Below are 14,625 nucleotides of genomic sequence, written 5' to 3' on the forward strand. Positions count from 1 at the left end.
AGTTAGTTAGTTAGTTAGTTAGTTAGTTAGTTAGTCATGTCTAGTTGGTAAAGGGATCGTTTTCCTGTTTTTATTTAGTTGAATGTGTTTTAAAGTTTTCCATTCAGTTGCTACTGAGCTCACTGAAAGCAAATCACCCTTTGACAATATTGGTATTAGTATCCAGTGCGACAGCTGGGTTCATATATGACAACGTGTCTATTATATACTCACAGTTTTCAATCAGTTATCAATTTTAACAGTGACATTTTTAAAGAAAAGTATGCCCTTCTACCTTCGGGACGGGGGTATTTATTCCGGCTTTATCAAACAAGTAAAGGTGGTTGATCTTTCATCCCATCAAATATCGGTCACTAAAATGACTCTGTGCTGGTTTTGTCTCTTTTTGTGTGTGTCGTGTCAGAGTGTCAACAATTTATACAATCCGTTAGGGCCTCCGTGTGTACAAATAGGCCATTAGCGGACAGGCGTAAAACTTTCTCCATAATATATTACAATTATAAAAACCGATTGCTATGAGCGTACAATGTATGTCCAAACAATCCTTCAATAACCCGACATTGGTCTGCAGTAAATTGCAGTATTCATATTGTTTAATAATAAATTGTAAATGTATCCCAACTGGAAAATGCCGTTTTCCTGTTGTTGTTTTTTAAAGGCAGTTTCATGAGACCAATTTGTATTCCATACAAAAATACACACCCAAACACTCATTTTAGAGTATTGCTTGTTCATATTTCAATGTGGTAACATCTGTCATATTTCTGGAAAAGAGGTTAAGAGACATGGTTTGGCTCTCAGTAGACGCAGACCCGATACAGGATCCAACTCAAGGTCTTACTTCCTGCCCTTACATTTCATATGCGCTGATCCGAAATTCTTAGAAAGTATTTGCAAAATGTTCACAATTATTTTAACAATTCATTTTCCTTTCGGGGTTGCAGAATGTAAGTAAATTACGTTACTCCCCATTTGGTCAGAACCTGGTTAGACTGAAAATCCCGAACTTCGGGGGCTCATTGTCACGTCTTTTTCAATTTTACGCTCCAAGAAAATATGTAAAGTTGTTAAACCGTTCATTGATCACAGTATTGTCCACGTTCCATAAATTTTGATAAATTAAATGAACAGAATAATTGCAGACTAAATAAAATAGGAAATACGTTAATGGATCGAATAGTCCGATATAAAGGACTACAGCATTGTTTAAACTTTAAAGTCTTTGAACGGCATTTAGAAGTGATATACATAAAGGCGAAGAAATATAGCTGTTAACTTCTTTATTATGAGGAACGCGACGTTTCGGATGAAGGAGTAATAAACTATCCATCAAAAGTTTAGACTCACTAGTGTAAATGTAGCCACTTGCGTCAGTCAACTGTTCTAAACTAGATTTTGCAAAATATTCCATACTGTTTAAAGGTACTGTTTACACATGAACTGATGTATGATAAAACAAAGTCGTAACGTGGAAAAGATTATTGTCATGAGATCAATAAATGATGAAACTCAGTGAAAATTGGCGAATTCTTTACAAAACTTTACACCAAAACGCAGCTGTTCACGTCCACGATATTTGCACATACTTTTCAGCAATTTGATGCATGATCCTCGTGCTATTAATCTGCATAAAGCTTGCAGGTGGTTCCCCCATGTTAGTGGAGAAATTCATCTTCGATGTAACCATATATATTTACATAACATATAGTGAGTGCTTTAAGTGAGTCTAAACTTTTGATGGATAGTATAATATACTCCGAAACGCTGTTCCTCATAATAAAGTTGATACAATATCGTAATAAACGGGCGTGTGATAGCGTTTACGTACCATGTATTAAGGCAGAAACAAGAAATACGATTATTCCTCTTGCAGACATAATGGGTTGTGATGCTTCGTATGGCTATCGGCTCTATATGACTGCCCCTCTGAAGATCCGGATTAGAATTAGTGGTTAGCATCCCGTGTTTGTCGTTAAAGGCGGCTGACCTGATCGGAAACTCGGTTGGTACAGACCCTGAAAATCCGGGCTAGATTTGGTCTTTAGCAACCCATGCTTGTCATAACAGGTCAATAACGCAATCGGATGCTCAAGCTCGCCGATTTTGTTGACCGATGTCCTTGATGGCAAACACTGGATTGCCTGGTCCAGACTTGATATTGATAGACTGATATTTACCAACCGCTGTCATAAAACTGGAAAATTGCTGAGAGCGGCGTTAAACAACAACGAAGATATAAACACCAGGGCCCCGTTCCTCAAAGCGATCGTAGCGCTACGACAGTCGTAATTCTATGTTAAGGTATGGGAATTACAATCACCTTAGCGCTACGATCGCTTTGAGGAACGGGGCCCAGGTCTTAAAGAAGACGCACCACTTACTATATGTTTAAATATTAGTTGGTTTGTTTGTTGTTTAACGCCGCACGCAACAATATTCCAGCTTTATGGCGGCGGTCTGTAAATAATCGAGTCTGGACCAGACAATCTAGTGATCAACAGCTTGAGTATCAATCTACGCAATTAGGAACCAATGACATGTGTCAACCAAGTCAGCGAGCCTGACCACCCGATCCCGGTTTAGACATTGAATAGCAGTATTTTGTAAGTGCTGTTTAAATATCAGAATGATAGCACTTACAAAAATACTTTGTGTTAAACTGCTTAATTTGTATTAGTACAAACAGTGACGCGCTCATATTGACATAAAGAAACCGAAATCGAAAAATCAATCGCATGTTTATGAATATGCGGAGTGACTAGAACTCTTCCAGCTGAGACTTTGAATATGTCACATATGTTGCAAACATTTTAATAAACACTTCTTTTGATTTCCATTGAGCAGAAACTTGCTGTTGTACGAAACATATATGCTGAATGTTAATAAATCATTCTTAATGCCAATAAAACTAGTAAACACGCAGTCGTGTCACTGCTTTCCTCAGACACGATTGTTTACAGGTTGGCTTGAAATTTAACGCCGCACTCAGCAATATTCCAGCAATATTCCAGTCTGTAAATAATCGAATCTGGACTTGACAATCCAGTGATCAACAGCATGAGCATTGATCAGCGGAATGGGGATACGATGAAATGTGTCAACCAAGTCAGCGAGCCTGATCACCCGATCCCGTTAGTCGCCTTTTACGACAAGCATGGGTTGCTAAAGATCAATTCTAACCCGGATCTTCACGGGTATTGTTTACGGGTCGTTGTCGTATGGGGTGTGTAATGCTGGGCGGCGTGTACATATTACATACATCTATAAATAAATATTTACCTTACTCAGTTGTGTAAATTCAGTTTGACACCTGGCTTCATCTGCCTCATACCCGTAAAGATCCGGGTTGTAATTGATCTTAAGTGATACCTGAAGTACATTATATGTACTGCGAAGCAAACTAAACTCTTGTATCAAGGTATGTTTAGAATAGTGTTTTCAAAACCAAACACGTCTAGGATTACATATACTTATCTCAAACTTCTCACTGGAAGACTAATGTTAACGTTTGATCGGTTGCTTTTGAACAACCAGTCCATATGCATACGCCCGGACAACAATGTAGTATGAGGGGAGGCAACTCATGGTAATTTACTGTCATTCGTCACCACTCGCCCCTTCCCGTAACTTACAAGAAGCATTATTCGGCTTGTCCCGTGTGAACAGTCCAAGGGAGATAACTCCAATGTAGCAGATGAAGGGTGTGCATTGTTTGCTGAGCACTTGTGGGCAGCATTATATTTTTACCTGACACTTTATATAAATGGTTTAACAATACTGTCACAGGTAACGCAGATATGCAGAAACTGACGCATGGACAGCGGAACAACTTTATTGGGTTAGACGCAAACTGAAGTTTCAAGCCAAATGGATGTTTGAAGGGCTGCAATAAACAGACTGTGGGAGATGTTCTAATCCGCATCGACAGTTTGTTGGATTAAAAAAACTACCTACACACCCTGTATGAAATTAAGAAATTTACAGCCTTTTCGCACTGTAACTATGGTAAATTCTTCCCATTTTGGTCACCTTGCCATAACCTCTTCACATAAATTACAATTAAAGTGTGTTCTTCTGGTCTTGTATCACCCTACGGATTATCTACCATCCGTGTCAATATTTTGTCATATATATACATGTACCACTAATACATCAATTATATGACATTTATGAATCCAATATAAAGAAATGACTATGGGCCCGATGCAACAACACAAGGACTTCAAATGACAGGCTCAGGTCGGGGCTTCGGTAGTGATGATTTAACGTTACCTGTGACAGTGTAATCGTCAGTGTGAAAGTCTGTTGACGTTTTCCTTTTAAACCCTACCAACCGAAGTCACAGCATGCAAGCATGACAGATTGCAATTTGCAGGTGCAGAAGGCTTTATGGACATTTTTTGGCCTTTTCAAGTAAGGCCAATCAGGGCCCCGTTCCTCAAAGCGATCGTAGCGCTACGACTGTCGTAAGTCTATGTTAAAGTATGGGAGTTACAATCATCTTAGCGCTACGATCGCTTTGAGAAACGGGACCCTGGTCCGACGGCTACGTTTTGGCGCTTTTTTGCTGTTTTCTTGTTCCATCACATTCAGCACGCTGTTTGTAGTCCTGTTACAGTTCAAAGGAGGCTTATTTCGTATATTGGTAAATATTTTCAATTACTGTAAACGTACTTATTTTCGCGTGGTGCAATTTTCGCGTAATTGACAGTTTAGACTACATCGCGCGGTCAATTATTCGCGCAATCAGTAATTGCCGGAACTGCCAGCTGTCTCCTTGGCCGCCACTAATAGAAGTGAAAACAAACAGAGTGGCTTAACCTGTCAGGCGGCGTTTATTGCTTACTCACAGGAAATCCCTATCTGTGCGATATACTAGTACACAGTAATCCGTTTACTCACGGAAGAGATGAAAAACACATCAGTCTTATGTTCCGAATTCTGACGAATTAACTTCTACTGTATATGAAGCTCTTTGTGATTTCAAACAAGCCTGGTTGTTGTGAATGAGATGATTGAGTGTTAAGTGACTATTCGCTTCATGATGTACTGGTAAATAAAATCTTAATGAATAAATAAAATACTGCTGTATTATTTCTTTCCGAGTCGTTTCATGGTAATCTGTTTTGTATCAAACCATCTGTCACGTGACCAATTTCCATGGCGGCCACAACACACATTGCTGTTTTCGCAAATTCGGCGATGGGATTTCGCTCAATATTTAATTATGTTTTGTATTATGTTCGCAAAAGTACTCTTTTTTTGGAGTGGGGGTATCGGGTGGAATGGGGGTGAGGGGGAAGGGGAGTATGTTATGTACCACCCCAACAGAAACACCAGTGTCACCTGTGTCCTCGTCATTGGATAAATGGTAACAACACCAACTATTCAGTTATGGATGGATGCCAGACTTCCATGGGCAGACTAAAGGCCATGGTGTCATCGACAAATGTGAAGCTCAGGATTCTGCCACAAGTAATGACTCACCGGGCTTTTGCAGAGCAGGTTTCTAGCCAATGTCTAATACACACGATGAGGAAGAGTCTCACATTGTAGGATTACCCACTGTCCGCTTAAAAAACAAAACAAAAACAACACTTAATTTTCACCAACCTAGTTAGCAACAGCGATCAGATGGTTACTATAGTGTGTTATGGGTTATGGGCACCAGAAATGGGCTTGACGCATTATACCTATGTGGGGAATCGAACCTGGGTCTTCGGCGTGACGAGTTTTAACCTCTGGGCTATCCCGCCACCCCGGGAAGGTTAGTAAACAGACTGCACCTGCAGAGGTGGAGGGAGGTTATCATCTTTCAGTTTCGGGGCCAAGACCTGACAACATTGATGACTTCCGCATTGATCACTAACATTTGAGGAGATGATAATGAGTCAGAGTGTTGGGTACATATGGACTTTGTACAGCTGTCGATGTAATCTGTACATGACCGGCAAATTCATGAATATCATAGCATGTACTCAATGAAGAAGAGAGGTTAGTCTACTTGTGTATTGACTTTTCTCTCTCTATATAATGAATCGTCCTGGATAAACCCAGCTATTGCTGACATCCTGGTAGTCACAGTCCCGTGTTGTTTATTTTTCCTCCTTCGTGTTTATATAATGTCATGTGATGACCTTGTGACCCTTAACATTAGCTTCTATTACAATGATAGGAGTGATATGAGGTGAAGTGAGGTGAGGTAAGACGAGGTGAGGTGAGGTAAGATGAGGTGAAGTGAGGTGAGGTGGGGTGAAGTAAGACGAGGTGAGGTGGGGTGAGGCGAGGCGAGGTGAGGTGAGGTAATACGAGGTGAGGTGTGGTATGACGAAGTGAGGTGATATGGGGTGAGGTGAGGTGAGGTAAGACCCGGTGAAGTGGTGTGGATGAGGCGAGGCGGTGTGGGGTGAGGTGAAGTGAAGTGAAGTGAAGTGAAGTGAAGTGAGGTGAGGCGAAGTGAAGTGAAGTGAAGTGAAGTGAAGTGAGGGTAAGGTTAACGTCACATTCGAGAAGGATGTACAGTAAAACTACGTTTGTATCGAACACGCTTATATCGAAATGAATTCGACGTTCAAAATCATAGGATCTGGGAACAACCGTGGGATGCATATATTCATAGAATTTGAGTTATCTTGGACGTGACCATCTACCAAAGAATGGGTCTTATTCGCTGAATAAAATAACGTTTTAATGGGGGTTAACTGATAGTCTGATCATGCTGTTGGGGAATACTGGGACCAAAGATTCATGCTGATGTGGCTAGAATAATGGTCAAGGCGTCGTAAGATTCCAACCCAGGCTTCTATTTTGCTAATGCACGTATAGTGAAAGATTTGTTTGGTAGGTAAAAAGTGACAGACATATTTTATTTCTGTAATTCTAGGCCAAGGGCCCATAATACAACATACATGTGTAAGTATTAGTACTCTAAATATAATCAATAAAACATTGTAATATCAGATTTTCTTCACACTTTCGTCATATGACTGAGGAGGCGTTCAAGACAAATTAACGTGTTTAAGTTGATACAAAAAAAGTGTTTACTTAGTAAGGTTGTCAAAACTGTGATAAACAAGTGTACACGAAGGAGGGTATTCTTGTCTAATACATATCTCTCACATATTAACACATTTATAAAAAAATGCAGGTACAGTGGTAACATCATATTGTACATGCGTAAGTATTAGTACTGTGAATATAATGAATAAAACATTGTAATATCAGATTTTCTTCTTACTTTCTTTATATGACAGAGGAGACGTCCAAGACAAATTAATGTGTTTATGTTGTTGCAAGAGATTTGACTTATAAATGAATCAAAACTGCGGTTAACAAGTGTACATGAAGGAAGGCATTCTTGTCTAATATCTTCATATCTCTCACATATACTCATGCCAATAAGGGTTGTCACCCCCTCCCCACCCCAACCCCACACACCCCTCTCCAATAAAAAAAATTGAAGGGGGTGACAACCATTATTGGCATGAGTATATTAACAGAACATGGAATTCATCGTCGACAGATGTAAACCATTTCTATCACAATAAGAACAAAAATGCATTATACAGGATATTTTGATTAAGTTCAAGTTTGATTTGGATCCATACGTGAAACACATAGCCAGGTGATTGAGTGAGTTTAGTTTTACGCCGCACTCAGCAATATTCCAGCTACATGGCGGACGTGGACAGGTCAGGGTTCTTATAAACATGATATCTGTGAAGTAAGACTTTGTAATGACAATTTGTCTAAGGAAGAAAATATGATTAATTCCTAAAATATTACCTTGGATTATTGTTATTGATAAGCAATCTATATCAGCGTTGGTTTACATATAGAACTTCAGTTCCAAAATAAATACCCAATCTTGACTATCCTCAGATACAATTCCGTTTGATGTAAAGGAAAAAATAGCTGTGAAAATGATATGAATGGGTCACTGACAATCAATAATGATATGGATTGGTCACTGACAATCAATAATGATATGAATGGGTCACTGACAATCAATAATGATATGAATGGGTCACTGACAATCAATAATGATATGATTGGGTCACTGACAATCAATAATGACACCTGGTGTTCGCGAAAAAAAGAAACCCTTGTCATTCCGGATATATTTGAAATTGTGATGTTTAAATATAATGCTATTTGAATTTGTTTGTAACTCTCCATACTCCTAGCAGATCTCTCCATTCCAGCAACTCCCTTCCTCTCTCTCAGCCAACCAACAAGACCACTATGGATGACAGAGCCTTCTCAGCTGCAGCCCCACTACCCTGGAACAGCCTCCCAATCACTATCACAGAAATCAGCTGTAAAGACTCTTTAAAAACCCACCTAAAACCCATCTGCTCAAACCAGCCCTCTCATAGTCCTTCAGACTTTCTTCTTCAGCCCCGTTGAGCAAATTCTGTTTGGAAACAGGCGCTATATAAATTCATTATCATTATCTTTATCATTTCTGAATTTTCAAATGTCAAGGTCAGCGTATCAGTAAACCAAAAGTATGGGTGAAAAGGCCACAGTCAAGTACTCATTGCGGAACAATGCCGGAACAGTTTGAGGTCTAATTTGGGATTTTCAATTATTACCGTGGTTTTCCCCTGGTAGGATAGCTTCCTTATATGATGCACGAAATACCAGTTTCTGGCCGGAAGTATCGTAAGAAGATTTCGATTTCCCTTCTGGGTATTATGTTTCAGTTTATTGTAGACTACAATTAGTTGCCGGTGTTGTTGTGGAAACAGTCAGCCGAGGAGTCACTATGGTGCTTGCAAGGATAGCTTTGACCGTCTTGTCTTTATTCGTTGCAGGTGAGTTGACCGTGAGTTTTCTGGGTTCACGACTGACCTCATGAGAATCTATCTAACAATTGGGATACGATGACTGACTGACTGACTGAGTTTAGTTTTACGCCGCTTTTAACAATATTCCAGCAACATCACGACGGGGGACACCTGTAATGGGCTTCACACATTGTGGGGGATACGACAACATGCATTGTAATGTATATGTATGTAAATATTAGTTGCCTCTTAGAGTCAGAAATACTTGTCACGTCACAGGGGGATAGGGTAGCCTTGTGGTTACAGCGTTCGCTCGTTACGCCGAAGAGCCGAGTTCGATTCCTCACATGAGTTCGATGTGTGAAGCACGTTTCTGGTGCCCCTCGCTGGAGTGTTGCTAAAACAACAGCGTAAAACTAAAGTCACTCACTCACTCACTCAATCACTCACTCGCTCATTATGCTTGCCGACTGTATGTGTCACGTTGTTTCATCATACCCTGAAGGCGAATCCGTTGCACACACCATCACTCACTGGTTTGCTTGGGATATTGGTTACTGCAGCGTAAATAATTGATACACGTAAAAGGCGACTAACGGGATTGGGTGGTCAGGCTCGCTGACTTACTTGACACATGTCATCGCATCCAAATTGCGAAGATCGATGCTCATGATGTTGATCACTGGATTGTCTGGTCCAGACTCGATTATTTACGGACCACCGCCATATACTAGTAGCTGGACTATAGCTGAGTGTGACGCAAAAATAAACTCACTCACGGGGCATCAACACTGGAAAGACACAAGTATCAGTTGCGTCATGTGACATTTTAATATAAGGTAACCGTTATATTTTACTGAGCAAACATCATGACAATGATTCAATCGCATGACGTTATCAACCTTCCGGTTACCTGATAAGTTCATGCATTTCTGTCCGTATATGAGAGGTCCATACTTATGCCTTTTGACCACGATGTAATTTGAACCACCTCAGTATGATGCATTTTTGTATGGTGATATATTCTTCCAGTTTGTTGACTTTTCTTCGTGTATGGGCAAGAATTCCACAAGGTCGAATTCAAAGATTTATTCAGCCCATGCTGAGACGGTGCAGAACAGTTTTGTGGGCCAATGGTGGCCACAACAGACATTGAAGACAACGCCCAACTGGGAATGAACGCTTTATCACTTTTTATAAGCTCTTCGTGTTAACAGAATTACATGTGTTATACCACTTTAAATATCAAATTCGTGAAAAAACACCTTTGCGTTTCTTTTATGGGAGAGTATGTTATAAATGTTTCATTATTTTCATTACCCTTTTGAATGTATGGAATCTGTTTCAGCAGATAATTGCGACTGAGTACTCGCTGGCATTGACTTTCTTTGCAATTTTAAGACACTGTCAGTGTGTATCGCCCACTGACTTCTATATCCTCATATAATTTATGACAATATTAGAATCTTTCATGATGTGCCATTGCTCATTAACATATACAATAGCACGTCTATTTTAGATGACAAGAGTTAGATGCTTACCATATCCCTTGCTCTGAGTGTTATTGTTCCGGAACGAAACGGGTGAAATACAACATCTTCCGGATTCGGGAGGTTAGCGTTGTTGCACAGTTTCCATGACCTTGTGCCTCTTACCAATAACATGGGGCGGTGGGGTAGCCTAATGGTTAAAGCGTCCGCTCGACATGCTGAAGACCCGGGTTCGATTCCCTACATGGGTGCAATGTGTGAAGCCCATTTCTGGTGTCCCTCGCCGTGATATTGCTGGAATATTGCTAAAAGCGGCGTAAAACCATACTCACTCACTACTTATAACATACATTACTTTGGAATACAATATATCGATGTCGAATATAAGTCGAATATAATTCGAATTTACAATAGTTCGACACAAAAGAAATGTCCTTCCATGAACATAATTTGAACGATTCATTGACTGGAATTTTAATGTTATTGATATATTTACTTTTAGTTTTAGTTTTAGTTCTCTACGTGTCATAACCGACTCAAGTTTATTTTGTAATATATCTAGCGTTTAATATATGGCTTCATGGGTTGGTAAGGGCGTTGTGAAACAGGGTATAGCAATATCAACACTGGTAAAGGAAGAGGGAAGTTAATGCAGGGTAATGATGTTTCCATGATTACACAATACTTGAGCGGCCTGTATTGAATATTGAGGAATTCTAATTCATGCCCATGTTGATTGAACTTTGGGCAGCATTTTCATTTTCTCATCGCCCAACCGACCCTTCTAATTTTATTGCATTCCAACACCGCTGACTCGAACCTAAAATGTACTACCTCGTCATCTAAAATGTTTATCATAAAATCAGTCGCTGCCACAAGTCCAAAGAACGCGAGAAATTGTAATAAGAATTACAATCATGAGAATCAAGAACATTGTTTTCTTCTTTTTATTTGCCCCGACCGACCGACCCATGTTCAGCAATTAGTGGCTACGTGAAACAAAAATGATACCCCGTCTTGGCGGAATGGATTGAATCCGGTCATCAGGTCGTCTAATGCTCGGCAATTCGCTTTACAGAGTTGCACCCCTAGGCGTATCAGAACTTTATAACCGTGGATTCGAATCATATATTTGTCCTAATAATGGGGGCGGTGGGTACCCGGTAGTTATACATCGTAATGAAAATACAATTCAGGTTCTTGGGTGTGAGCAGGTTCTTGAATTAGTACAGAACGTTATTTGAAAAGCAAAATCTCTTTGAAAGCTAGATTTGACTCTCAACATTGTACATTATTTAATAATTAATTAATTATTCATTTCCTCCACATGTTGCCAGGCGTCGAAGCAAAGCAGTGCAAGGTGAAACATGAAACTATTACCTGCTTCTTCGGATGCTGTAAAGCCTCCTTCAGCAACGGCTGCTGCCTACCGAATCAGTAAATATTATTTTTCTGACTTACATAATACTACAAGGGGAAAACATTTAGTAATTTTGATCTAGGACATTGGACTAACATATTCGTTTCTGCGTTATCCTTGAACATAGAAGTAGTAATGTGTTAAATATCCTCATATTGATATCATATTTTGTTTGTTCTAAATGCCTCTCAAAGAAGTTATCTTTTTGTGTGTGTTTGTTGTATAACGCCCCACACGGCAATATTCCAGCTATATGGCGTCGATCTGTAAATAATCAAGCTGGACCAGACAATCCAGTGATCAACAGCATGAGCATCGATGTACACAATTGGGATACGATGACATGTTCAACCAAGCCAGCGAGCGTGACCACCTGATCCTGTTAGACGTCTCTTACGACAAGCATGGGTTGCTGAAGACCAATTCTACCCGGATCTTCACGGGTTATTGCTATTATCATTACTTATGGTTTCGTTCATATTTGCTCACTTAGAAGTGGTAAAGATAGTTTGTCTGTATTCAGTATCTTGTTACTAATAATGATTGCCTATTACATCCTCTTCGTGGTTTAGGTTTGGTTTCTTCCTCGTCATGGTCGTGATCGTGTCGATCACCTTCATCGTCGCTGCCTGCATACATTGCTGTCGAAGACGTCCCACCTACATGGCTATACCTGGAGCATGTATGTACACGTGTATTTGGTGATCAGCTTCACGCATGTTGTAACAAATGTAGTTAAATCCATGTCAAATCTGGATCTACCTTCAGTTGCTAGTGATCTATAGCCCTTTCTTATATTGTATTGTCTAACATTATAGTATAAGTTTAGTTACATGCTAGTTTTATATCTCTGTCTGTGATACCCTAGTAGTTTTACTGTTCATCATCAACAGTTTTATAACTTCTAATTTTATTGATCTTTGATATGATAATTAATTGTTCTTGTCACGATATGGCTGTAATATTGCCGATGTGATGATAAATATTAACTCACTCACTCACCCATGTCACATCTGTGTTTGTTCCATGTCAGATAGACGATGGAGATGGTAGTGGTGATGTATTTTACCCAAAAAGGGCCTAATGACGTACATGAAAGCAAACATTGTTTAAGATGGATGGATGGATAAACTTGTTTTATGTGTATCATCGTTTATCTCACACATAAATGTCGTTTTCTGATTGACTGAGCACTCTTCTATTATTTTCAATGTATCCCGCTTACAAGCGAGTAACTTTTTCTGTGTACCCCGCTGGGAATGCTAAACTCATTTGGTACTTCGTAGTAGTAATTCTTTGTCTCGAATAACAATTTATAGTTATCTCCCTTCCATCGATTTGCATTCGCAAAACATCGGTAATGTCCGTACAGCATACGTGATTCAATGTTATTCGAGATAAATAATTACTACTACGAAGTACCAAATGAGTTCGGCATTCCCAGCGGGGTACATAGAAAATGTTACTCACTTGTAAGCGGGGTACATTGAAAAATAACAGAAGAGCGCTCAGCCAATCAGAAAACGACATTATGTGTGAGGCAAGATAAATAAATATGCGTCCGAACTCCATATGTGGTACATGTATATTTAACGTTTTCAAATGAATTCTAAAATACATTATTATTATTGTTATCAATATTTTTTAATCCTGTTTGAATTATGGATTCAGCTGTTAGATGATATATAAACTCTGCATTAGGTCAGTACTTTTAGGATCTATACTATGCCTTTTTTGACATTTCAGACCAGCAAACAATGTGGTATTCCCGACCACACGTATCATATGACTACCCTCCAGGAATTCCATCTATGGCGACCTCCCTTGGCTACCAACAGCACAATGCATCCAATTTCTACCAGTCAAGATTTTACCAACACAACTGTAACAGAGGTTTTCAACCAACACTGATGTTCAATCATGATAAAGTGTCTCCTCCCCTACCAGGAACAGCTGCCAACAAGTCATCCAGGCAGACACAGCTTCCGGTATTAAAGGAACCAGCAAGTCAGAGCACGTCCAATCCATACACAGTACAGCCTCCGAGTCAGGTGCTTATTCAAGAAACACGTGGAAGAACAGCTGAACCATTGTCAGGACGGACTAAGATCCCAGTGCTTGACCATAGTACACGAGGAAGGTCTTCTCGGCCAATAACTGGACGTGCTCAGAATCCAGTTTCCCAGGGACAAACAAGTAGAGGCGTCTTCAAACCAATGACAGGACAGAAGCAGGACCCAGCTCCCAACCAACCAACAAATAGTAGGAACTCTCAGCCAGAATCTGAACCGATTCCGACCTTGCGTCCAATCAGAGATGACATCTCCCAGGCCATCACTGTCCAAAACCACCAAAGTGGAAAGGCCTCCTAACCAACTACAAGTCGAAGCCAGAATCATGCCCATTCAGTCAGTGCCTCCAGATCTTGGAGTACTGCAGCACCGTTCCTCCAATATTCAAAACTGTCTCATGAAACCATCATTTTAATTCTTCGAGCAACACCACTTGCATTGTGTTTGAATTTACAGTAAAAACTGGGGACACAGCTCTGTGTACAATTCCAGGCTCACAGAAATAGCTGCTGTATCTATATTTCCACGGACTATATGCAAGGTAAAGTTCGTTCCATTGATAGGACAGAAAACAAAATTCAAACATTGTTGAAATGCGGTATTAATGCATAATTGGTCGAGCGTTCTTTAGGCATCATCACGTGTCGCACATTTGGGTATAAGTAACTTGTGAAGAATAAGTTGGATAACATATCACGCTATGCCTGATGTATAACACTATAAACTGTTCCTGTTTGCCCGTGTAACATCTTTACATATGTTCTCTAAGATTTTGCTCTTCGCTTAAGTTGGGATTGTGTTATTTGTGTGTAAATAGTTGATGTAAAATGAAAGAAAAAAGTTTTATTGTT

General features: G+C 39.8%; 1 protein-coding gene across 1 annotated transcript; it reads left to right on the forward strand.

Annotated features, from left to right (window-relative positions):
• Nucleotides 1-8,660: 8,660 nt before the first annotated feature.
• LOC124263301 lies at nt 8,661-14,625 on the forward strand. The gene is made up of 4 exons (XM_046697886.1): nt 8,661-8,819; nt 11,620-11,719; nt 12,275-12,384; nt 13,449-14,625. The coding sequence occupies exons 1-4, from the start codon at nt 8,771-8,773 to the stop codon at nt 14,072-14,074; spliced, it is 885 nt and encodes a 294-aa protein (XP_046553842.1). The 5' UTR covers nt 8,661-8,770; the 3' UTR covers nt 14,075-14,625.

This window comes from Haliotis rubra, unplaced genomic scaffold (assembly GCF_003918875.1).
Source record: "Haliotis rubra isolate DU_JTF1 unplaced genomic scaffold, ASM391887v1 Scf878, whole genome shotgun sequence".
In the NCBI taxonomy this organism is placed as follows: domain Eukaryota; kingdom Metazoa; phylum Mollusca; class Gastropoda; order Lepetellida; family Haliotidae; genus Haliotis; species Haliotis rubra.